We start from the raw sequence: 26,801 nt of genomic DNA on the forward strand, positions 1-26,801 counted from the left end.
TCGCGACGGAATAAAAAGCGCGGAAATTTCAATAAAGAAATCAGTTGACAGTGCAGCCACGTCCACGTCTGCTCGTTTCTTTCCGTGTCTGTGTTCCACAATCTTCTGCTGCTACAATCCTCGAAAAATGAACCAACTAGCTCAGTTAAGCAGCCTTTTGTTGATCTAAGTTTTAAATAAAATACGAGACAGCTCATTGGCTCTCTTTACAGCACAATTTTTAGGTTTTAACCACACCCTAAACGCCGCATTATAGTCGAAGCAGCCTCACGTCGAAACAAAAAGTAAAATGAAGCTTCTGATACATTGACATTAGCGTCTATTCTGCGTTTTGTGGAAGAAATTTATCCTGAGCTACAATGACAACGCGCTTCATTTCCATTTATTGCTTCGGGAATAGCACACGCCATGACGTCTCCGTGGGAGAAATCAGTGGGCCAATCAGCCAGTCTTTGAGCCAGTACACTCAGAGAGGCACGTGTGGAAAACCAAGAGATGATGAGCCCGGACGCGCGAGTGACTCGGTGTGCAAAACTGCTTAGTTAAGCTGGAAGTAGCTTTAATTGGCCGTCACCTGTAAGGCGAACGTTAACGTTCTATAATCGCACGAAAAGTATTCATGTTGACGCAAACGTGAGTACGTATATACTATAGTCGTTAAAAAAGCAACTGTCTTCTCTACGAAGTGGGCGCATATTGCGATCTGTTTGTACTAGATGTGGGCGAATATCCCAAGTTTCGAATACGAATCAAATACTACACACAATTCGTATTCGAAACGAACCTATTCATTATTTTCGAATAATAAAAAAAACTAACCAAACTTTCGCAACAGCCGACTGCTAAAATCTTGTCACTGTTCTCCGTCCGATCGAATCGCAAATCGCATATTTCGAAGTACCGCGAATGATCGGATGCGAGTCAACGACAAAAATTTGAAGCAATGCAGGAACAAAATGGATAATGCGAGCTTTGCTTTCAGCCTACATGACAACCTGTGAGTATTGCTTGTAGCCTGACATTTAGTGTTTTTGGCAGTCTAGTTATGCAACAGTTTTCTCTGTTAGGCTACAACTTGTGATGTTGTCCTTGTAAAGGGCACATTTACGCGTGCTTTACGGCACACAAGTCCTCAGCAACTTTTTTTTTTCTTTCTCCCACAACTTCTGGCTTTCGGCAACCATTTATAAAGTGTTTTGGAAAGCTAGTATTACAGCAGCTATTCATTCTTGGAAAGTTTATTGCCGGCAACTTTCGCGAGGCTAGGTCGGCCTGCAGCAAGCAACACCTCTCCTCCTGCTTCGTCTGCGAAATGCTCTAAATATGTTGAAAACTGTTTGAGCAATTTTTTTAAAGGACAATTAGTGATATTGTGTTTAAAACTGATCCTTCCTATCTGATGGCTAGCTGTCAATTTTGCATTTGGCAGTAAAGGCGTGGTACCCAATTATTCCAAAATAAATTAGTCCTGCTGTATATATATATATATATATATATATATATATATATATATATATATGCGTTTGCGTTTGATTATCCGACATTCGTTTCGATAATCGATTCTTACTACTTGTATCCGAAGAAGTTGATATTCGCCGACCTCTAGTTCGTACCTTAATTACTCGGACAAAGAGCTGTTTGTAAGCAAAGTTTATCTCTCTCTTTCCGTATCTCTCGTTTTTTCTGCGGCCCACGCCCACCCAGTAACTCTACTATGTTTTTTTCTACCCCTTCAAATTCCGAATGCAGAACGCTGGATTTTGAGGGCGACGTCCTCACGCCTTTTTCTTCGACGTCGTCAGTGATTCGTGGCTATTTCACTACGTGGCAAAAAATAAAAAATAAAAAATAAAACGTTAACTGTTACGTCGTACTTCTGTCGGCACAGTTCAATCGCTTCGTCGGCGATCGGCTTGAGTAGAATGAGCTTCTTGCCTCTCCAGCTTCCATCTGTAAGAAAGAAAGAAGAAGAGAAAAGGACAAGGAAACAAGGAACGGATCAGTGGAATGCTGAAGCTACGCTGCTTTCCTTTGCCGGCTGTGTTTACTTCGCGTTAGATCCACAGCAAAAACTATGTAACGTAGACCGAGGAAATAATAATAAAAACAAATAGAAGCAGGAAGCTCGTTAGGAGAGTTCCCAAAAAGAAAAAAAGAGTAGAAAAAAAAGGAATGATTATCTGTAGTCGCCACTCATTCAGCAATCGTTGGGGCACGTGGCGTTCGTTTCCATATTTTTTGATGACGGCCTGTCGGCGTTTTATTAATTGTTTTCCTTGTTTACTAGAAGCATCTCGGTAGCTATACGCACTCGAAGGAAGTAGCTGACTGCTGCTAAACTCTGTACCGTAATGACAGCGACCGAACGCAAGGAGAGAAGAAAATAGACGTATCCCGAGACGTCCACTACCTGTCGCCCTCTAATATATGCCTCCCGCATTCGATGATACATTGCGGAAAGGAAGCGCAGAAGAATGCTCACGTATGGCTCGACGGAAAGTGGGAGCTTAGCGGCTTTCTATTAAGCTGTTTGGAGACGCATAGCATCGCTATGCATCGGCAGACACCTTAGTAGAGAGTGAGATGAATCAGTTGAACCGAGAGTCGTGATTTAATACTGGTGAGCCATATGAAGTTTCACTGTCTGTCGGCTTCGTGTAGCTTTATAACAGCGTAAAGATGGCGGTATTAGCACTGCGTTCAACGTTGTGTCCGTCTCTGGGAGCGCAACCCATTAACGATTACGGTACGCTAACGCAGACTGCCCTGAACGAAAACCGCTTGCAGTGCCATCTGTAGCTCAAAACACATAGTGCAATCAAAACAGATATCAAGTTAAGATTTCCGAGGACACGTTGCGCCTGCATTTTCGTGACAACAGGTGCCGCGTCAGTCAATCTCAGGTGTTCAGAATCAACAGTTGCAATGTGGGCTTGTCGATATGACATCGTAAGGTCATGGAGTTCGTGAGAAACTCTATGCGTAAGGTATTCTATAGTCGTGCAAGTAAGAACACGGACGTAAGAAGAGGCAATAGTAGCGTTGGCGTGTATTGGTGCCTTGCTGCGTCAGTGTTTCTGCTTGAGCTACTTGAATACCTTTCGAGAATCAAGGATCTATTTCGACGTCAGCGAGTTGTCAAAGCCGTTAACCTAAGATTAAAAGACCGAAAGCGAATATTAGCATCAAATGGAAATCTAGGAGCGGAGCCCCGGATTAGTCTGAATTTGGCTTTCTTAGTCTAGAGCGGCCGGTCCAAATGCGTTGGAGAGCGAGGTATCAACAGCGGATGTATAGAAAACTCTCAGTGCACGCACTTGATAGTTACGCATTTTTTTTTATTGAGTGATCAAGTATTTTGCGTACGTTTGACTGTAAACCCGTGTGGCACGCCAGCTGTCATGAAATTGCATAAGTTGGGATGCAGATTAGCAGATGGAAATACTGCGGATCAAAAAAGTAATAATAATAATAAATGGATCAACTGCAGGACCCTGCAGGGTTCATCCAATATTTACACATTTAGACACAGCTGTCACTGAAAGAAGGTACATGTAATGCGCTGGCTTTTCTTCGTTTCACTTTGTTACCTCCGGTGAGCCAATTTTGAAGAGCTTGCCTTAACATTTTTGATATGGGAACGCCTTGCGTTGTCTGTCCGTTGCACCATTTATCTACAACGACGAGCGCGATTACCTTCGCGGAAGATGATTCCGATCAATAACGACATGCGAATTATAAGCAAGAAACACGAGTGAAGACAGATGACGCTTTTATCGACCAGAGGGATAAGCAAACAGCACTCACCGGCGGTGACTAGTATTCTCGACTGAGTGTCGTATATCCTCTGCGCAAGAGACTCGGCCGAGTAGCCTGCAAACTGAGAGCGAGAGACAGAAAGCAGAGTAAGCAGAGCAACCATAACAGCGCCGAAAAGGCGATGCCGGCGCATTACGGAACGAAAACTTCGCAGCAGAAGTTAGTCCTGAGTAGTCCTCTGCAAGGAATATATATATATATATATATATATATATATATATATATATATATATATTTATTTTGAATTCAGGGCACGACATTCTTATGCGAAAGTCGTTGTTACGTACTAAAACATCTTACTCAGTTCTTTTCAGCATTCTACGTACTACGTAACTCGTTTTCAATTAGGCTTAAACTGTAGCTGGTAGGTATGACATCGTTCCGTTTCCTGCGTTGTGGTTTTCCCACCAAGGACGACGTAACCGGAACGTACAAACATGTGCCCAACATTGCGCACAAGTTTGTTTACTTCTTTTACATTATCCGTACCCGCCGGGGTTGCTTAGTGGCTACGGCGTTGCGCTGCTAAGCACGAGGTCGCGGGATCGAATCCCAGCCACGGCGGTCGCATTTGCGGAAACTTCCGTGTACCGTGCATTGGGTGCGCATTGAAGAACACCAGGAGGTCTGAATTAATCCCTGCGCTAAAGGTGATGAATCGTGGTGCTGATTCCGTTACGCCTGTGTGTTAACCCTCCCTTTGGTTTAGCGCTTTGAAGTAAGCGCGTTTACGTTTCCATTCAAGCAACTTAACCTGAATGCAATGCATATCAGCACGCAGCCTAACGAACTATCCCATTATCGGTAAAGAATGGGGAAAAGCAAAAAAGAATGCTCGTTGTGTAAAAGCAAGCCTTAAGTGACACGTTGCTAAGATGAGCTCGTAAAGAGATACTTTTTAAAAACGGTTTCTGGATGATTTGTCGGCCCGTGCTTTGAGCTACAGGTAAGGCGTACATTGACATTTGGCACTCGTGACAACGTCCAGCGTATGTTAAGAATAAGGACACGTTCAACAAATCGCTTAAAATCACCTTACCACGCTGACGTGAGATGTGGCACGGCGAACTGCAGTGAAGTTAAGAGAAAATATTTCTTTTTTGTTCTTTTTTTACATCGAAGCTGTTAAGGGCTCAGTTGTTGATGGTCGCGTCCGGATGTACAAAGAAACTCTCATTGGCCGTATGCTGCATGTGCGAGTGAAAGCACGTCGGAGAGCAAACGCCACTTCTTCCATCGCGCGAAAGGCCGTGGGGTGACGGGAGGGAGGGAGGAGAGGCGACGTTTAGCTGGCGGCACCAAATGCGTATCTTGCGACCGGGCGCAAGGAGAACTGGTGACTCAATCTCCCACACGAAAGGAGGACAGCGGGAAGGCAGCGCGGGAGGGAGGGGTTGCGGCTTCTGCTCTGCGAGCAACTTGTACTTTGCGCGGCGCCGGGAGGTCGCGCGCACCGTATCTTGAAAGCTATCTGCAACACGGCTCCTACCTTTGTATACGCTGTGCTTTCGCCGCTCAGTTTCCGTTGAAGCGATAGACCGCATGAACCTTCACTCGCTGCTGCTGGCGCGCTTGCTCACGCCAGCGTTTTGACAGCGGTTGTGTGCGGTCTCACAAACAACGCGCAGAACTGTTGTCGACGGTGGCGGCGTTTTGCCCGCGTTCGCACCGAACGCGCGCGGCGCTGGTGACGTGTTTATGAAGAACGTGCCAACCTTTGCTGTACACCCTATGGCGGTGTAACGTAGCGACCATAAGACCATGATCCCTGTGGTCACTAAATAAATGAAAACCACCGGATCGTATATATTTCTCATTCTTTAATAGTTCAAATAACCAATTACATCATCACATCTTAATAGTCATAATTATAAATACATAATTCCCACCATAGTACAGCTTCGCCGGTCTTCATCTCCACCCCAGTAGAAGGGCTGACAGTTCCTTTTTTTTTTAAGGAAGGAACCGAGACAATAGGCTAGCGAGTTTGCTCCCATTTCTTTCTGTACAGTGAAAAAGTGCATACAACAAAACGCATGATGGAAGACTGCCGTGGCAGATACACGAAGTGCATATTCGAATACGTTCTTCTGTCTCATTATTGTCTTCAGCTTCCGGCGTTTCGTTTCAAAAGCGTCCTCTGCCATCGCGTCATGGCTGCCAGTTGCCGGCGTCGCGCCTCCTCTATCTATACTCCTATCGCAAACAATCCCCAATTCTACCACGATATACGGTCACTCACCACCACAGTGTGCACGGCTCCGAGCCTGGCGCATGCCAACATAGCGACCACCAGTTCGGGCACCATGGGGAGGTAGATGGTGACCAGGTGGCCCTCGCATACGCCTGCATGCACGGAAAGAATGTCACACAGCCTGCAATGCATCTTCAACACCACGTTGCGGTCGCGCCCGCTGAAGTATGCGTAACCCCGTATTCCATTCAATTGTAGTGCAAGTTTGTTCAAATAACTGGCCCTCCCTCTCGTACATTGACTCACGATTGCAGGCATGAGAACGCGTTAAAATCATGTGGCTGCGCAGCACATCATATCAGTTCAGTTCATTGCCTTAGAGACATCAACCGAGAGGGAGAGATTTTACATGAAGAATGCGTGGCAAGAAATGTACTTAATAAACGCGCCTTTGACCCGTGATGCATATCGGAATGATGTAAATGTGCACGTCATGGCGGCTATTTAGTCGTCAAGAACACGGGGGCGGGGGGGGGGGGGGGGCGTGTTCTGTAAGTGTCCACCTAGTGGACATGTCCATTTCGTATGCTGCTGAAGTTCTCATTGGCTGGGCTGGGGTAGGCATCGGAAGGAGACAGGCGCCCCCAGCCAATCAGCGCTTCAGCAGCTGACGAAATGGACAGGCCCACTAGGTAGACACTTAAGAATACCCCCCCCCCTCCCCTTGGTTGGCTTCCCACAAGCTGCACAGAAAAACGAGGACATGTGGAGTACGTTTAAACTACACAAAATGTAGTAGAGCCATTCGAAAGCATACTCCTAAGCGATACCCTTTAATGTTTTCCTGCTCGGACACGCTGGAACTCCAGAAGAAGGAATTTACCGTTGCTTGGTGTTCATGAAAACGTGAGACTTTTAAATAGCAGCCGCATGCAGATACTTTTCCCGCGATTGCAGGGGCGACAGCTTGAATACGGTGGCAAATATTTTATTGCGATAGCAATTATATGGACACTTCAAGCGGATTTCTGCCGTCGCCGTAGCCGTGAGGTTCCGTATAAAGTCCAAGGGCGATAATATCGTCGCCGCGCACCGTATGTGCGAATGAAAGCGCGCGGGGGACGCGCGCCATCACGGAGAGCGAACGCACGGTGGACGTGACTTCCGTCGCGCGAAAGGCCGTGGGGGTATGGAAGGGAGGGAGGGGGGGGGCAGACGCTGTGCTGCGGCACCAAATGCGTATCTTGCAACCGGGCGCAAGGGGAACTGGCCACTCAATCTCCCACTTCAAAGGAGGAAAGCGGGAAGGCAGCGTGGGAGGGAGGGGGGGGGCAGCTTCTACTCTGCCAACAACTGCCATTGTACTTTGCGCCGGTGCGGGCTGTCACGCGCACCGTATCTTGAAAGCGATCTCCACACTGCTCTGACCTTTGTATGCGCTGTGCATTCGCCTGCTCAGTTTCCGTTGAAGCGATAGACCGCACGAGCCTTCGCTCACTGCGACGGCTGCGCTCGCTGCCAGCGTTTTGACAGTGGTTGTCTGCAGTCATTGAGTGTGAGCAATTCATGTTTGCTTGTGCGCGCTGACACCACGCTTGTTAATTCAGTTAGTAAGCGAATGTGTCCAAGTTTATGCAGCCTATAAAACTACTATCCCTATACCCCGAATAACTCTCTACTATTTGCTATCGCAATTGATGCTTCAGCCTTTCGGGCCAAACTGCGACATTTTTTTACTATGAACACCAGTTATGATCGACAGTAAATAGGCTGATTATTATTGCTCGTCAAACTTCGTTTCCCGCGTGGAACAACTTGAGTAAAAGAATATGTCCGATCTGAGCTTGTAGCAAGAATGTCGCATTCACCACGACGACAACAACAACGCTTACAAGACGAGTATTCTTACTACTATACGCCACGACCTTTTTGCGCATGCAAATAGATAATACTCGCCTTGTGCGTTGACAAACGCCGACTGTTTTTTCTTGGTGTTTTCTCGTCACCGCCCACAGCTCATGGCCCTGCACAACCTCGCGCTGTGCATTGATCGAAGGCGCGCTAATTTGATTCGTATTGATTTGGTTTTTCTCTAGAAGTGACGCATGCTCCGTATGGGAGGGAGAGGCTATTAAACAAATACTGGGGAGAGTTTGCCAGGCGGCACACCTAGTAACTATGGCAGAGAGAGCGAGTGAGAAAAAAAATGTCGCAGTTTCGCCCGAAAGGCGAAGCATCAATTGCGATAGCAAATTAGTAGAGAGCTATTCGGAGTAGGGATAGTAGTTTTAAAAAAGAAAATAAATTATGGGGTTTTACGTGCCAAAACCACGATCTGATTATGAGGCACGCCGTAGTGGGGGACTCCGGAAATTTGGACCTCCTGGGGTTCTTTAACGTGCACGGGTGTTTAACGTACACGGGTGTTTTTGCATTTCGCCCCGAAGGGTAGTAGTTTTATCGGCTGCATAAACTTGGACACATTCGCTTACTAACTGAATTAACAAGCGTGGTGTCAGCGCGGACAAGCAAACATGAATACATCAGACTCAATGACCACAGACAACCACTGTCAAAACGCTGGCAGCAAGCGCATCCGCCGCAGCGAGCGAAGGTTCATGTCTATCACTTCAACGGAAACTGAGCGACGAATGCACAGCGCATACAAAGGCCAGAGCCGTGTGGGGATCGCTTTCAAGATACGGTGCGCGCGACATCCCGCACCGGCGCAAAGTACAAGCACAGTTGTTGGCAGAGTAGAAGCTGCCCCACCCCCTCCCTCCACGCGTTGCCTTCCCGCTTTCCTCCTCTCGCGTGGGAGATTCAGTGGCCAGTTCCCATTGCGCCCGGTTGCAAGATACGCATTTGGTGCCGCAGCACAACGTCGCCCCACCTCCCTCCCTCCCATACCCCCTCGGCCTTTCGCGCGACGGAAGTCGCGTTTGCTCTCCGGCGTGCGTTCGCTCTCCGTGATAGCGCGCATCCCCCGCGCGCTTTCACTCGCACATACGGCGCGCGGTGACGATTTTATCGCCCTTGGACTTTATCGCCCTTGGACTCACGGCGACGGCGACGGCAGAAATCCGCTTGAAGTGTCCATATAATTGCTATCGCAATAAAAGGAAATAAACAGCAGGAAAGTCAACTGGGCGCACGTCCACTTTGCTACCCTGCGCGTAGGGAAAGGGGTTAATGGATGTAAAGAAAAGCACTGAGGTTGTTGCTTCGTTCGGAGGTGCACATGAAACCCCAGTCGATCATTGAGGTCTCTCGACTTCAGTAACTGCAGTAATGCACGTATCACTTTTTTGGCTTGCGACGAATGGGGCCACGGATTAAGTCCTTTTGTCACTGTGAATAATTTTATTAGATAGCAATTATATTGACACTCCAAGCGTAATTTCTGCCGTTGGCGTCGCCATCGCCATCGCCGTCGCCGTGAGGTTCCGTATAAAGTCCAACGGCGATAAAATCCTCGCTGCGCGCCGTACGCTGTGTGTGTGAGTGAACGCGTACGAGGGTGAGCCGGTAATCGCGGATCAATGTAGCGCACGCGAGGGAGGAACGCAGAGCGGCAACGAGCGGTCTTTTTCGCGCGCGAGAACGGGGGCGAGGCGACGGAGATGGAGAGAAGGGGGCGGGGGGGGGGGGGGGGCTTGCGTTTTCCTCCGTCCTCTGCTGCTCACAGCGCGGCCGTGCGGGCGCCGTAGCTTGAAAGCGATCTTCGATGTGGGCGAAGTGCGCGCTCGCGTGGGCCTCATCTCTAAAGCGATCTGCGATGGGGACAAAGTGCATGCGCCGAGTGCCGGTAGCTTCATATGCGCTGTGCTTTCGACGTTTAGTTCGCGTTTAAGCAAGACGAGAGACAGCGCGAAGGTCAATTTGTCCGCTGCTGCTGGCGAGCTTTCTCACTTCGTCGTTTTCACCGCGAGTTTGCTTGGTCATCAAGCGAGATGTGTAAATGTTTACCTGTGCGCGCGTGACACCGTGCTTGTATATTTAGTTAGTAAGCGAATGTTTACAACTTTATACGGCCCATTAAACTAGTATCCTTGCTTCGTATAGCTTCATACTAATTTGCTATCGCAATCGTTGCTTCGCCTTTCGGGCGAAACTGCGACTTTTTTTAGTTCCTGTTTATTTCTTGGTCAGCATTTTCTCACGAGAAATCTTTAAAGCGAAATGGTTGCTATAATGCGGTTCCACAAATGTATGCGGTATTTATTAATATTTTTTATTATAGCCTGCTCCGTATACAGGCTTGCACAACGCAGTGATCAAAAGCACTACTGACGACATCTGTCTTTGATTAGAACTGAAGTAACGACCTGAATTTTTACCTGTAGTGTTATTTATAGCACAGAGCTCCGCCCTGATAGAAAATACGCGGCGCTCTCCAGCTAATGTAGGCAACCCCAGTCGCACAAGTGTACGTACATGAAGAGCAACGTTCGCTTCGCACCTTTTGCCTTGAGGACATTGGCGAATCTGCAGACGTCATCCAGCAGTTGCCCGTAAGTTATGGTCTTCTTTTCCATAGGGTTGTTGCCTTCCCTAAAAAAAGAATTGAATATTTGTAGCCGCGTCGACAGACAACCAAACACCTTTTCTATTAGTATATGATGAACCATAATGCAACGTAAGCCTCTTTGATTACAGTGACTAGATTCAGCAGCAAATAATCTTCATATGTCATTTGGAATCGGTTTTGCAGTGAATGTCTAAATAACATGTATCCAAGTGAACTCGACACACAGTGGAAAGAATATCCATAGCAGATAATAGGCGCCAGAGCAGTACGTGGGAGATGGCAATTCGATGCCTTCTGGTATTAAGAACGAAGGACGTCCTTGGCATTGCGTGAGCCACTTTCATCTGGTTAAAAACACCTTATTTAAGCCTTTGCACAGCGTCGCGCGAAGCGGTGACGTCAAGATTCGTGTTGCGAGTGCTCGCAGATCGTGACAAAGATACCAAGACATCCTCGTCGTGTGGTCAGTACCAGACGCTCAGTGTTTTAGTTGGGACTGCTTGCGAGCTTTAAGTTGTGGAAAAGTTTTTTTTTCTTCTTCTTTCTTGCGTTATAAGATAGGGGAAGAAACAAGGTGGGAGGGTGGGGTGCGGTGAAGTATGGGATAAGACTTTCTCACAGATCGATGCCAACTGCATGCATGTGGGCGATGCACTGTTTGTGTCAGCCCCATAATTTCAAGGTCTCTGAAGCTGCGGCCGGAATTGCACTACACATACTAGAAAACACACAAACAAATAGGCGAACTACTCGGGGGGACAAAAGCAGTCGGACTACGGAAGCATCGAAAAAAAAAAAAGAGTACCTCATCTCAGGCTCACAGTGAGAGCTTAATCTATCGTCAAGGCCGCGCGCTCCAGCGCAACTTCACATCTTAATTTCAAGCTGAATGCCCTCGCCGTCTGGGATGCGACTCTATATTGCTTTTTTTTTCTTTTTTTTTCGATTTTGCACGGCTCACTGATCCGGTTGTTCTTGTCCCCACATTTCCAGTGGTCTGTGATGCAATGCAGAAAGACGCGGCTGGGGTCGTTGCTTTCGCTATACAAAACCTATGTTACAACGGTTGAATTATTGATTCTGCGTATATTCATTTATTAGTTCATCACGGTTTAAACATTTTGAGAGCGCGAACTAGAATGAAGACACTTATTTGAAATTTTGTATTTCACTCATACATAGAAGTGGCAGACAATTTCATAGTGAAACTGTTGGTCTAGCTGCCGGTTAGCTCAGATAGTAGAGCACCTTAACATTTTTTTGCTTTCTTTTTCTTTTGTGCCTTTAAGCATAGCAACCAAAGGCAAACGACGACAGAATACATTGATTACGTGCTTTGTTTTGCAATGATGCTGTAAAAGTGCGTGCCGAATATACCGAAACTCATTCTTATTTGTCGGCCGACTTATCGACAACATCATACCTGACTGCATGGCCTATAGGCATAAGCCTTCTATATTTGAGAAAGATTGTCATCAGGTCGCGGCGGCCGCATTTCAGGGGGGTGGGGCAAAGTGCACCGTGCATTGTGCAGTGTATACCGTGCATTGTGTGCACGTTAAAGAACTCCAGGGGGTCAAACTTAAAACTGCCTCCCTAAATGCGGCTTGCCTCATAGTCATATCGTGGTTTTGGCACATACAAACTCAGAATTTAATTAGAAAGAATGTGATTGTGCGTCTTGCAGCAACTTCAGTAAGGCTCTTCGAGTTTTCTCGAGCTCACTTGCTGAGGTGCCACATCAGTCCATTCACTGCGGAGCCCAGTTTCCCTGAGCAAAGGCTCCCGGATGTCATCTTGTGCCTTGGCAAGTCCACAGCAGGTGGGCCTCGTCAAACGATTAAACATAACTTCAGTTCCTTAGCGGCAGTTTCCAACACCGACCTGTTGGTAGCCCTGTTTCAGTCATCTAATCATTTTCTGTGAATTATTTCCAGTGTAAGTTAACAGAGCAACGTCATCTATAAATGGTAGCATCCTGAGTGTGTCGTCAGGCTTTCGATACGCTTGAAACATTTTCCGTAAATGTGTCTGCTTCTTGAGGACGTGTTGCTGGTAGAGCTTCTCTTTTTGTCTCCACCACTGTTAGAGGGGATGCTACGTTCTACGTAAAGGTGCCGCCTCAAGTAAGCGCGCCATATTCTGGTTACTGCTTCGGCTAACGTTAACCAACTTTAGTGTAGGCTGTTTTGCGACAGAAAAGTAGCTAAGCTCTTGAAACCCATTCGATTCGCGTGCACTTCCTAAACTAGGTGATAATGTACCACATTTCTCTATTCGTTTCGCAACAGCAGTATATGTTGACATCACCCGGTGCGTCACAAGGTGCAGGATTCGAGTACAAAGTGTGCACATCATTGATTGCATGCACTTGGGGACAGGTTGTGTCGGCTCCGTGTCCGGGGCATCGTAGTTTTCGCGTCCTGCACAAACGCGGAACATGCACTGATTTGGTGCGAACCACTTCGCTGAGTGGCGGAGAATATCCAACAGACCTCTGATCAGCAGTCTTGCCGGAAAAATACTATAGGGTGCCGGGGACCGGCCGCCGAGTTGGGTACGTAACACTGCCCCAACTCGTGATACCCGAGTTGTGATCACGATGAAGAAGAAAAGAAAAGAAGCACACATCCGGAACTCGTGGAGCACCGGCATCAAACTCAAACAAGCGTTTAGTAAGAACTGCCGCCGAGACAGGTTGCCACCGAGATAAGCACGTGCGGCGTGGTCTCACGTCGTCGTTGAGCGCGCTGCGGAGGAGACCCTTTTGTTGTGACGGCGTGGCATTCGTTTGGCGAAGCAAGTGCTTGCTCGCGGAACCCGGCAGCATCGAGTGTCAACGGTCGACTTGACGGTCAAAAGAGTCTTCCCCCGTGAAGATCTCCAGCGCGCCCTGCCGAGATAAGCCGGACCGGTCAACGCCTCTTGATTCAAACTCCGTCGCACGACGCGCTGAGCGAAGTATAAGCACAAGAGAATGTTTATCCTCTACTTAGATAATCCCTCCGTGCTTTTGCTCGTTTTGTGCTCTCTTAGTATATCTGTGCCTTGTTGTTTATTTGACGATGTCGTCTGTTCTAAGCATTTTTTTTTACCAGAAAGAGTTAAACAGACGTCTGTCGTGGCTCCTCTATCTGTGAGCGTAAGATACTTATATCTGCTTCGCTGGCCTTACGCGTGTCCGCCTGCTCTCTCTTCAGCTTCACTTGTAATGTAGCGCGCGCACGGGATTCTCGGTTCTGTCCAACGCCGGATATAGTAGCGGCATTGCCCAACAAGACTTGCACAAGTCTTAGCGCACTGCCTTTAGCGTCCGTCTTTCTCGGAATGGGATCGCTTTCATGTTCGATAACGCTGTATTTTGTACCAGCTACAACTTCCAGCTGCAACCTTCACAGGGTAAATCATTACGCCTTGCGCAGATTGTTTGCGCGCAAAGAGACGATTTTGCCATTTTCCATTCGTTCCTACATTCACTGAACAGTAAGCTCAAAGACTGCGCTTCTCGCAGAAATTCTGTTGGCCTACTGATGACTATTTGTAGCGAACTCACACATCGGCGACTATACAGATACGCTGTGTAGGGGTGTCGGATTAATTTTCTATTTCCTCTCTTTTTGTGAGACACAATAATTCGTTCAAAATACTGGAAGTAGGTCACTTATGAGAATTCGTTCCATTAAAATAACACCCTGATTTATTCGTATGCGGGTATCGTATACGATCAGTACCACCACATATAAGGAAGCTCATCAGTCAGTAAATTTCTCTGCTACATTGACATAGACGACGCCTAAGGTAACGGTAGTGATATAGACTATCACACTCAATATGAGTAGCAACATGGTACAGACCCACCACATTTACTACCGCAAAGAAAAATGGCAGGTGCTATTTTAAAGCGAACCTTTATATGTCCAGGCGAAATCATATATGGCTAGGCGAAATCGGCTGTGTACAAAAAACTATTATCAGCATTGGCTCAAGCGTCGTCGTCTTCTTTCGCAGCTGGCTCGTTGACTTCGAGTTGCGCTCGTGCTCGTGCTCGTGCTCGGCATGCGCTCGTGCCACTGCTCCCGCGTTCGTCGTCGTCGCCTGCTTCCACAGCTGGTTGCGTTGCCGCTAATCATTCCAGCGTAGAATTTCACTTCTCTTCTGTTGTCGTAATGGGGAGGCCGCGTTCACGGGGGTATGAGCGATTGCTTAAGGGGGTATGAACCATTCATTGTCTTACGTAACGGACAGCTGAGCTCGAGATTGCGAGATCGAATCCCGGCCGCGGCGGCCGCATTTCGATGGAGGCGGAATGCAAATACGCCCGTGTGGTTGCGTTATAGTGCACGTTAAAGAACCCCTGGTGGTCAAAATTAATCCGGAGCCCTCCACTACGGCGCGTCTCATAATCAGAACTGGTTTTGGCACGTAAAACGCCACAAAGAAGGAAGATTTATATTTGAAGCAATTTAATTTCTAAGAATCACAAGTGGCAATGGGCGGGCGCATGCTGCTAACCACGCCGCCGAGCAAACTCGAGACATCGAACGCAAGCGACAACGGCGGACGTCGTTCTCTCCGTCGCAGCCGAACGTGTGTGTAAGCTCATAATTGAGAAATACTTTAATTAAGTCTCGGGATTAACCTAGTGATAAACACCGGAGCCGCACGTTTCAGCTTCGCTGGCTAACCATCTTCACGGAGCGGAAGGACCGACGAATTTTTTCTTGTAAACGGGGTGCTACCAGTAATTGGAACGGCGTTTAGTTCACCAATGTTTCGTGTGTCGGCACTGTCAAATACTCTCGGAGCCCGTTCAGTAATGAACTGCCGCGTTGCAACTCATTTTCAGCGCTATAGTACACATGTAGTGAAGATGGAATTCGCGTATGCCGCTAAGACTGGCCCCGCTGAAGTCACGTACGCGAATGAAATATACGTGCTATTACATTTATTCAGACAAGTTCTTTTTCGTACTTTTTAGAACTTTTTCTTCTTTTTCGATCTTCTACTTTTTTTTTTTTTGCCTGCGACGTTTCCTGTCATTTTCGCTTTTCAGGACACTTCCTGTTTTTGTGGCGTGAGCGATACATCCTGCATTTTTGATGATCTTGTGTTGAAACGTCCTTAGCTGCGCGATTCGCTGATCTGCGAGAGTCATAGTAATCTCTTTCCGTTAAAAAGCTCGCGCAGGTTTGTGCACGCCGATAACACTGTGCAGGATGCGTCACATCCAGTGCGGAGCGACACAAAGTAAAACAACTGTAAAAAAATATAAAAAAGCTTAAACGCCTAGCTTTATATTATGGTGCATCATTTACCGCCCGTGTTCCACGTTGCCAAAAGCACTTCGCCTATCCCTCCCGAAGGGTTCAAAATGCCGTCTAGTAATACTATGTGTTTCGCATGATATTTTATGGAAACGGTATGGCGTGTATACGGCATTGATATCAATTCCGTAGAGCTGTTACAGAAAATGCATGTAAGACATTGAACTATACTGGACCATGTTCCAGTACGTTTTACTAGGTATTAAACTTGTTGAGGATAGCGCATACAGATTGATTGATTGACTGATTGATTGATCGATCGATCTATTCTCGCGCATGGCTCTTCCAGGCTCGCGTCCGCCATGAAATCTGTAGTGTTCACGTTCAGAACTTCCCGTACATTTGTGAACTACCTCTACTTTCTGCTTTACGTCTGGTATTTTATGAGGCACGCACGCTTTTTGCGTTCGCTGAGGAAACTCACTTGCACTCAGACAAGAAGTGCAAGCTTCGTTTCGTGCCTTGCGTTTCATGCCTTTCGTCCTTTTACGTTGAGCGCCGAAGAACGAGATCCGATTCTATCAAAACATGCGTCACGGCGTGTGACATTTGGAGTTCCGATTTAGAAGCGAGTCCGGATGGGCCTTATCTGGGTCAGTGCGCCCGCGAGTGCGCTGCAGCAGCACGAAGCGCTTGCTGCTCACCGCAGTGCCAACGTTCTGTGACAGCTGAAGAAGAAAAAAAAAAGAAAAAAAAAGGACAGCAGTAACCCTGGGAGGGCGCCTGTCGCATTGTGCAGGTTTCACTTACGTTTTTCTGAAAACGCACAGCGCCGAACATGTGTCACTAAACGGCACCGCTATAATGCATGTACCTTTACCATAGCGAACCGGCTTTTCATTCCTTTTCACGCCACTGTGCATCTAAGCTAGGCCGTAACGATCATCTGGGCGTATATTTTCACAAAAATGTTCTTACTGTCGAAATAATCGTAAGAAAGCTGACAGAGAATTGCGATAATGACCATATTAGCGAGAGCAGTCGGCCGGTGGCGAAGAGCACATATGAACAAAACCGTTTGTGAAGCAGGCCGCTGCTGGTTTCGTATAACAATGTGGCGAAGAAAGCCTTCCTTGATGCTGCTAGTGTTTCTTCAGCACATATCTCTGTGTGCGACAAGGGTACACTTAGGTTACGCTAAATATTTCTGCAATTTATGCGACTCATGCAGGGCTTACATCCCCTTTCTTTCGATGGAGGCAACTTTGACATACAATAACGTCGACAACGAATAAGGCACGATGCTTTTAACTGCCATCTCTAGCTCTGCTCTGACTGCGGGGCATGATGCAGAAGGTTCGGTTAACTGCAGTGGTGGCCGCGTTCCCAAGAAGGTCGCGTATATCTTAATTTCGGCGTTGGGGCATTTTGGTGCGCACTAAAGAAACCCAGGCTGTCGAAGTAAGTGTCGGTGCCACAGTTAAAGTACGACCGCATAATCACAGATTTCGTGTATCTCTTGGAGCTAAAACCGCAATCATTAATCAGCCCTGCAATGTACGACAGCATCAAAGCGCATGAGACGCCAAAAGAGGTATCAAATTCGACTTGCTTACGGTGCAGTGATAAAGAAAGTTTTATATCGGGCAAGTTTTATCAACTCCCTCGTTTATTTACTGAAAGCCGACGGGCAGGCACGAGGGAGACGAGTTTGGGCAACAAATTAAGACTTTCTCACTTCGGAGAATCCCTGTATACGTGACTTTAAAGGAAACTATCGTGTGTCGGCGCTGCGATTTAGTGGCTCTTTTTTAAAGTGTTCATCCAAAGTATTGCGAGCCGATGATCAAAGTGTACGCAGGGACAAACAGGTGACTCCCTACCGGAGTCGCCTTCTTCCAGGAAGGCATCTAATGGCCCTAAACCGGTCAGAGCACAACAAGTTAATTACCCGCCGCGGTGGCTCAGTTAGCTAGGCGTTGCGCTGCTGAGCACGAGGTAGCGGGATCGAATCCCGGCCGCGGTGGCCGCATTTCGATGGAGGCGAAATGCAAAAACGCCCGTGTGCTTGCGTTGTAGTGCACGTTAAAGAACTCCAGGTGGTCAAAATTAATCCGGAGCCCTCCACTACGGCGTGCCTCATAATCAGAGCTTGTTTTGGCACGTAAAACCCCAGAAAGAAGAAGAACAACAGCATAATTCACGGACACTTTCACTCCGCGCCTACAGATGAAGATAGGCGCGTGGTGGTAGTTTCACACTTCCCTGTACTATCTGCATTTTGACAGTTATATTGTTGTTTTACGGCTTGCAGAGAACGTGGGAATCAGTACGCTGGTACAGTTACAGTCAAGGGCGCTTTGATCAACAGTAGCACGAAGCTGCATCTTGGGGAGGCGTGAGTCACAGCTATTACGATAACACGGGGAATGCGGGAGATGGAAATTCAAGATGATGAGCAACACAAGCAACATGGCTCCCGATGAGCAACATGGCTCCTGCTCTCACCTTGTTCTCGTGTTGCTCATCAGCTATTACCATAGTGGCAGGCTGGCTATGAGAGCTCCTGTTACCCTTCGGTAGAGGTCGGCCTCACTCACTCACTCACTCACTCACTCACTCACTCACTCACTCACTCACTCACTCACTCACTCACTCACTCACTCACTCACTCACTCACTCACTCACTCACTCACTCACTCACTCACTCACTCACTCACTCACATTCTCTCCACACTTACTTCACAGGCGTGGGGCGGAGTGTGAGAGAGTGACGAAAGTTGTGCATGGACGTAGGTAGTAGTGGAAATGAGTGCCGGTGAGTTTGCGTGGGCGTCTGAAGAATAGTGAGGGAGGAAAGAAAAAGGCAGAAGGCAGAGAGGTTAACCAGAATAACGTCCGGTTGGCTACCCTACACCGGGGGAATGGGAAAGGGAAGCACAAAGATGACAGGGAGAAAGAGGAGGGAAGGAAAGAAGGGAAATTAGCAGTGAGTTCGCTGACGCGTGTGTTAGTGCACTAATAGTCACAGACGTTGACACAAGCCCGTCGTCCTCAAGAAGCACAAAAGTGCCTTCACCGCTTTATGGGCCGACGAGCGATGAGGGCGGTGTTCCAGCAGCACCTGCACGGAAAGCGTCCGAGTGTCCAGTTTTTTTAGCGCGTTAGCAAGCTCTTGTCTTTCGTGGGCATATCGTGGACAGTGGCACAGCAGGTGGTCGATAGTTTCGTCGGTGCCGCAGACCTCGCATGCTGCACTGTCGGTCGCTCCAATTAATGTAGAGTATGCCTTTGTGAAGGCAACTCCTAACCAAAGGCGACAGAGAAGCGAAGCTTCACGTCGAGGAAGTCCGAATGGAGGTCGGAGTTGCAGTGAGGGGTCGAATCGATGCACTCGTGTAAGTCTTAAGTTTGGCGAGTTCCACTCGGTCAGTGAGAGACTGCGTGCCAGGCGTCGAAGCTGCCTTGCGGCGTCTGTCCTCGAAAGCGGAATTGGAACGCTGTGCTCTTCTTGGTGTGATGCGCGAGCAGCGTTATCTGCGGAAGCATTGCCACGGATTCCACAATGACCAGGTACCCATTGAAAGACAACCTCGTGGCTATTTTTTTTTTTTTTTGACGTGATGGTGAAGTATCACGGTTTCATATGTCAGCTGTCACGACATCCGTGTCGGAGAACTGACTGGGAGAATGAGTGCATGGGGGTAATGTGAGTATCAACGAGAGTCAGTGACAGTGCGTTGTATATAAGCTCGTGAGTGTCGGCGAGTGTGAGCGGACGCGAGTATAAGCATTAATGGGTGCTGGTAACTGTGAATGAAAGCGAGTATGGACGCGAGTGAGTGCTGGCGAGAGAAGGAGCGTGAGCGAGTGCCGATGAGTGTGGGTAGACGAGAGTGTGAGTGGGTTTACAGCCGCTCCAAGCAAGGGAAACATTTTGCAGATGTCGCCCGCAAACACCAATGAAAGCTTCGTTTGCGAAGAACGTGATCACAATGGAATGACGTCAGCAGGATTATGGTAGCGTAATGAAGATGTAATGATGACGACAGAATGATGATGATGGCGTGACGCCGCGGCCTGGTAGCGATGAAATGAGAACGCAGTGACGACAATATAATAACAAAGGAATTATCACACACACAAAAAAAAGGTGAAGGTGATGAAATGGCGATGGTGACATGACGACCACGGCGTGTCTGTGTTGGAGCTCGCGTCCGCGCTTACGTACACATCAGATGTCGCCCCGAGCCGCCTCGATTCGCACTATATCCGGTGCCATTTTGCACTATGCCCGAAACCGGACAATTGTGCAAGACATGTACTACAGATATATCTACCGAGACGCGGACCGACCCAGCAGCAGAGAGCAACCAGTAGCCACGACAAACCCGGGAGATTAGGCGAAGAATGGTTCGCTTTAGTATCGGTGAGTGAGCATGAGTGAAAATCGACTTATTGTATCGACGTAAGCGAGTCCTCGGACATCATTAAACCGCCTCGACTCAAGACCACTTTAAGAGGCAAATTTCTTTGAACCACAGCCACATGTGTCGTTGGCACAAAAAACGAATCGAGCATCGCTTTAGTTCGTCAAGTACAGGTATCTTCGACCGTATATAAACTTGATAAATTAATGAATTCAGTGGATACCTTCAACGTGGAGGTAGTTTCATGAAAAGGACAATTGACATCCACTTTAAAGTAGCATTCATAAAGGCCTATATATTCCTCAGTAGGATGCCTGGGGCACTTCCGTGCGACAGTTGCAGATGTGAGGAGAATAGAGAACATCTCAACTGCGTTTGGCCCCGCCCCGACGACAAGCGCCTGCATCTCCTTGCCACTTTATATCACTTGGACTCATTATTACTCTCGGTGATAAAGGTCCTGGGACCCCGGCCACATGCGTCGTATACACAGAAAGCGACGCGTGCATTCCTGCAGTTGCCGAGGTCGACAGACTTCAGTGACCACCTCTAGTCTCTCTGCACACATTCGGATGGACGAACGGTCAGTGGTCTTTCTTTCTTTCTTTCTTTCTTTCTTTCTTTCTTTCTTTCTTTCTTTCTTCCTTTCTTTCTTTCTTTCTTTCTTTCTTTCTTTCTTTCTTTCTTTCTGTCTGTCTGTCTTTCTTTCTTTCTTTCTTTTTTTCTTTCTTTCTTTCTTTCTCGTAGCAGAATGTAAGTGTGTCTTGTTACTCTTTCGACCCTTTCATTTCTTCCTTTTCAATCTCTCTTTCCCGTACGAAGCGTGAAACACAGCCGCATATTGTGTTCGTCAGTGTCAGGGGTAGATCATGTAAAGAAAAGGTGAGATTGCGCACTAAGTGACCTGATGGTGTAAATATGAGGGAGGGGGGGGGGGGGTGGAAGCGAAATTATTGGGCTTGTGGCCAGAAAGTTCGATGCAAAAGCGTATTATAGCAATCATATAACTTGTCACTGACCATAAATATTGATGCTTTGTAACAAGACTTATAACTGCTAATATCGTTATACCTGGCCAGACGAATCGCTACAAGCAAAAAGCATGCGCTGCATGATGTTTTTACATTAATTTTTTCTACTAAATTTAGCACTATTTCTTGCCCTATATCACCTCATAAAAGTACCTTTGCAACACTTAAAAGTATTTATTCCACAATATTTTTACCTTGAGCTTGGAAGTATGCTTTCTCAAGTGCGCGTTTTATTTGGCGACGTTTTTTGCTATATAGCTCTTGCTTCTGCGCGTATTTCGCGTCCTGTTCAAGAATGATGACTGCGACGATGGCTATCGGTGTTCTTCATCACATACGCTGCTTCATTAATATATTTCCATCATGCTCTAAAAGGATAATCATAATCCAGTTCTGCGGGCAAATGACAAAACTAAACAATTCGCTGCATCTGAACCTCTACAGCAGACATTAATAGTCTTCATGGCTGCGCGCAAAAAGCACACTATATACTTGCACCCTTCTCGCCTACTCCAAGAACAGACCAACAATTTGCCCATATTCGTAAACTTGCCTGTTTATAATATGACTTTTTAACAAGCGTCGTCGACTGTTCGTAATTTTGCGAGTGCTGCGGATGCTATTGCCGTTTTTCCTTGAGTTCTGATGGTATTTCATGTTGAAGTATGAATAAATCGGCTGGCACTCACTAACTTGAATAGTGACTTCTGAAGCGTAAAAGCGATAGAGGCTTGATGAACTAATCTGCAGGTCTTGTCAGAAACGAGATCGAAATAAAATTCTGCGATGCCTCCACGGCGAGATTCTAGCAGCATGATTTCTTTCCTTCTATAGAGCTTCACCCGCGAACAGTTAAGTCATCAGTGATCGCTGCTCTACAAGTGTGATCGAAGAGAAACATGCAAGGCAAAGACTACAGACGAAAGCACGCGTTTCTAAGGCGAAAGTAGCGGTAATGAGCGTGCCCGGAGAATTTGCGCTTGCGACCGCACTGTATTCCGCAATAGGAGTGTATCTGGCGAGAAAGTGCTGTACCGCGCCTCACGATATCTCGGTCTTGTTAGAAGACACCATGCAGGAAGACCGTGTAGCGACGCGCTGTTTTTTTTTTTTTTTTCATTTTATGTTATCGTTCTCGCTAGGAGTGACACATTCACCTCTCAAGGGGATTGACCGAGAGTCTGAATTACAGAAAGTGCGTCTGTATGCACTTTAGAAACGAATGCAGAAAAGAAAATAGACGAACACTAGAGTGCGAAGTGAACACGTCGTAAGCGCTCGCACCATGATTTGTCGCCTTTTTCTATATGGCCCGATATCTTACAGAGTTGATAGCGTCTCGAACAAGAACGTGAAATTAATTAAATCTGGCGTCTAGGGGCCAACTCGGCTCCTTCGCCAGATGTCATATCTCGTGATAGAGTGCTAAGGCGTGCCTTGCAGGGCCTGGAAGTGACACGATTGGGTGGCGGCGCAGTGCTGCTTTATAAAATGTCCTATAAGATAACTGGAATAACTTCCTACATTATCTATATTTTGCACAATATTCTATAGAACACATTGATAACAGTGTAAGATATTCAAGGTGTTATATGAGATATTTTATGTATAAAACTGCATGTCCGCAGCCATCCGCCGTTTAACACCTGGGGAAGGAGGCGAGTTGGCTCCGACAACGTCGGGTTTAATAAATTCGATTTTCTTTTTTGTTGGGAGAGGCTAGCAAAACTGATGATTATTTAGCCCCACTACACAGGCATCTGTTGAAATGTGTCACTTCCAGGCCCTGCAAGGCACGCCTGAACTCTCTATCACGAGATATAGCATGCAGAAAAATGCATGCGCTGGCGCGTAGTCAACAGTTGGCTCCTCAGGACACCGAGGGATGTGCAAATGATCAACCAATCGGCAGCACATGATGCTGAAAAAATAAAAAAGGCAATACTAACGTGTTTTTCGCAATGAATTTATACATTTCATCGTGTCTTTGATCCCGGCCGCGGTGGCTGCATTCAGATGGGGGTGAATGTACGAATGCTCGTGCACCGGGCATTTGGGTGCACGTTTCAGAACCATTGGTGGTCAAAATTAATCCCAAGTCTCCCACTACGGCGTACACCCTTAAAAAGAAAAAATATATATAAACAAAAGGTCATAGTGGTGGCTGCCTTGTGTCACACCATTTGCTACCTTAGTATATAACGGCAGTTGGTAAAGATACAGTTAGTAAGGTAACTGACTAAACAAGGTAGTCACTGTTACTAATGGGTCTCAGCTACCAATTCCAAACGCAGTTGGCACCACCTGATGCAAAGATTATCACCTCTGCTGCATATGTCGGACCACATGTAGCGTATTCCACTCCGACAATATGTGTCACAGAATAGAAACTTTGAATCTGCTGGTGCTATCTGCGTTCTCAATAGGTATAGCTAAGACCCATTAGCACCAGTGACTACCTTGTTTAGTCAGTTATAATACTAACTCTATCGTTACCAACTGCAGCTATACTAAGGTAGCAAATGGTGTGACACTAGGTAATAACTACTACGACTTTTTAAGAGTGCACTTGGCAATCTGATCATGGTTTTGGCAGGCAAAAAGTATACCTTAGAATATAAATAATTTATATAAGTTTCCCGTTCAGTTACAGCGTGTTTTCTAAGTTGTCCGCATGAATATGCTCGTCACATTCATCGTGCTCGAAATATGTAAGTATAAAGGAATGCCACTGGTTTGCTGATTCATTTGTTTAGCTTTTTTTTTTCACCTAATTTCGTCATTCAAATATGGACTATTAGTTTGTCCTTCATTCTATGCGTTCACTAATGTCGAAATGCTTCGAGGTCATAGTTGCTAAACATTCTTCTTTGATTGATTGATTGATTGATTGATTGATTGATTGATTGATTGATTGATTGATTGACTGACTGATTGACTGACGCATTCTGCGTCCGCATTCCGTGGCTTAATTAGCTTTGTTTTCGACATCTGTCTATCACGTGCGCTATGCGTGTGGGAGGATTCGGTTTCTCGTCAGTTGGTAAAAACTTTATAACGAATCATTCCAGTTTCGTCGTGTTCTTTTTTTTCTGTTGTTGTTGTTGCTCGGTCGACGCTGTCCGTGAGAATGGTGTTCTTCATTAACCTTGAACTCAAATTACAGCATGTTCCTTGTCAAGGACTTCAGTCCCATGCCACCCCACCATTACCTGACACCTTTATCCATCTGCGACACTTTATGGGTGTCTGAAAGGGTCGACCGTCTTAGAAAAGTGCGGCTGCTTTCAAGCAACACCGAAACAGGTCTTCTCGTACTCCCGCACTTTCACACACGAGTGGGACGACTTTCCCGCAAAGACTGTTTTCATTAGATACAGTGTGCGTATTGGTGATGGTGTTTATAATATTTCCTGTTACCGAGCTTTCTTATTTTCACTTACTCGCCGTAGTGGCATAGTGGATTTGGTGTTGGACTGCAAAACCCGAGGTCGCAGGATCGAATACCGGCCGCGCCGGCCGCACATCGATGGGGGACAAATACAAGAAGGCCCGTGTTCCTTGCATTGGGTGCACGTTAAAGAACCCATGTGGTCAAGATTATTCGCGAGTCCCCCACTATATACGGCGTGCCTCATAATCATATCTTGGTTCTGGCACGTAAAACCCCAGAATTTAATTTGGTTGTTATTTTCACTTATTGTATCATTCGTCATAATGTTGACTCACTCCTCTCGATAAAACCACCTGGTTCTTAGAGGAAAATAAATAAACAACCAAACTTAATGGTCACGCATACCTTTTACAATTGTTTGATCAATTCTTCGAGATCTTCCGTGATTGCTGGTATAAAAATTTGACACTTAAATGCCTTGTCGGGAATACCCTTGCAGGCGCGAGCAAGTTTGGGCGTTTGCTTTACAAATGTTTCCTCGTTCGGGAGAGGTCGAACGGAACACATACGTCTGCGAGTGCCCCGCCAAGAACTACGTCATGCAGCATAGTTGCATTTTGATGCCAACTGATGCGACTAAAAGGTATCTGCGGTGTCTCTGAGTCGGCAGTGTGCGCTTCGTTTGTTGACAAGAGAGGACACCCCTGGCGGCAGTTGCGGCTGTGCGGCGCAAGAGGGCCAACGGGAAACGCCGTAGGGAATCGAAGCTCCGCTGAGCCGCGGTATACCATTAACTTGTATCAAATATAACGTGTCATCTACCTATAAGCAGACATTGCGTAATTGCTTCTTGCATATTTGACGACAGGCTGTTGTCTGCCTCGTGCGAGCAAGCCCGTACCACTAGCGCAAGTTCGTAGGTTCGAAAACCCATCCGAGACGGCCGTATTCTTGTCAGGCGGAATCGCACATATGCCTGTGCGCCCACGTTCCGGGTTTGAATCATCCTACCCACGGTCTAAACCGAATTCCTCCACTATATACACAGCACTCGTCATAACTCAGCGGCAGCTTTGTGGCGTTTGAAAACAAGCAATGACGAAACCTGCCTGAACTGCGAAGCGCGATCTCCTTTCTGAGGTACATGGTGAGCAACTGCGATTTCAGCCTTTCGGTTACTGTGAACTTCTCGATTATACCAATTTTCGTCGAAGACCGGAGGTCGAGGCTGGTGACTAAGAAAGAAGCCGGGGTTGTCTCGGCTCGCTCACCAGTAGTAGGCCACCTTGTCCCCACGTCCTGACAGCACGTGACGGTCGAGCGCGTTGTAGCAGGCGTTGATGACGGCGCCCTGCATCCACATCAGGCGCACGGGTCCAGCGCGGGGGTCGAAGTTGTACGCCAGGAAGCGGTCGGCGCTGGGCGGCACTTTCCAGTCCAGCCTCTGCGCCAGCTTGCCCCAGAACGCCGCCGGGTCCTCGACCGACTCGCGGTACATGCGCTGGTACTGGGCCATCGACGACACGTGGTACCGATGGTGGTCGTGGTTGTCGTGCACCGAGGGCTCGGCGCCCTCCTGCCGCTGCTGGTCCTGGGCGCCGTGGATGCTCATGGTTATTTGTTTTTGTCTCACGCTTCCGTTGCACGGTTGGGTCGGGGCCCCGATCGGCCGCAGACGCGGTTACTCTTGCTTCGACGACGAAGAGACCCCCGGGTCCCCCAGTGAGGGCTACTTCTGCTGTGTACGGCTGCGCAGCGCACCGAGACTGCTTCGGCGCTGGCCGGACCTGAATCAAGCCGGTGTTGGATTTCGCGCCGTGATAAAGAACGGGCCCTTGTGGCGCACCGAGGGCGAGGGAGGAAGGTGTGTGCGTGCGTGCGCGTTGGCCACTGGCGCGGCTGGCCGCAGATAGCGCTCACTGAACGTCGAAGGGAAACGAAAACAGAAAAAAAAAAAGGTGTTTCTTTCTTTTTTTTCGCTGCGCGCTGTACGCGACCGCCCGCTGCTGCTACAGTCAACCAGCCCGCGAGGAGAAGAGAGAGAAGGGTGAAAGTGACGGGCGTGTTGGGCGATGGAGAGAAGGATGCGGGAGAAGGCCCGAACGCTCACCGGGGAGGAGTGCAAATGTCACACACCG

The 26,801-nt window shown here is 47.5% G+C and overlaps 1 protein-coding gene across 1 annotated transcript in view; it reads right to left on the bottom strand.

Moving 5' to 3' along the window:
* Positions 1 to 26,598, bottom strand: part of LOC119442561 (acetyl-coenzyme A synthetase-like) — a 58,302-nt gene extending 31,704 nt beyond the window's left edge. The window contains exons 1-5 of the mRNA XM_049662236.1: positions 25,935 to 26,598; positions 10,476 to 10,567; positions 6,062 to 6,165; positions 3,808 to 3,880; positions 1,875 to 1,950 (exon numbers count right to left, since the gene is read on the bottom strand). Coding sequence (XP_049518193.1) covers positions 1,875 to 1,950; positions 3,808 to 3,880; positions 6,062 to 6,165; positions 10,476 to 10,567; positions 25,935 to 26,275 — 686 coding nt within the window. The 5' untranslated portion in view covers positions 26,276 to 26,598. The remainder of the gene's footprint in view (positions 1 to 1,874; positions 1,951 to 3,807; positions 3,881 to 6,061; positions 6,166 to 10,475; positions 10,568 to 25,934) is intronic.
* Between the last annotated feature and the right edge of the window lie 203 nt (positions 26,599 to 26,801).

Source organism: Dermacentor silvarum, chromosome 2 (genome assembly GCF_013339745.2).
Source record: "Dermacentor silvarum isolate Dsil-2018 chromosome 2, BIME_Dsil_1.4, whole genome shotgun sequence".
Taxonomy (NCBI): Eukaryota; Metazoa; Arthropoda; class Arachnida; order Ixodida; family Ixodidae; genus Dermacentor; species Dermacentor silvarum.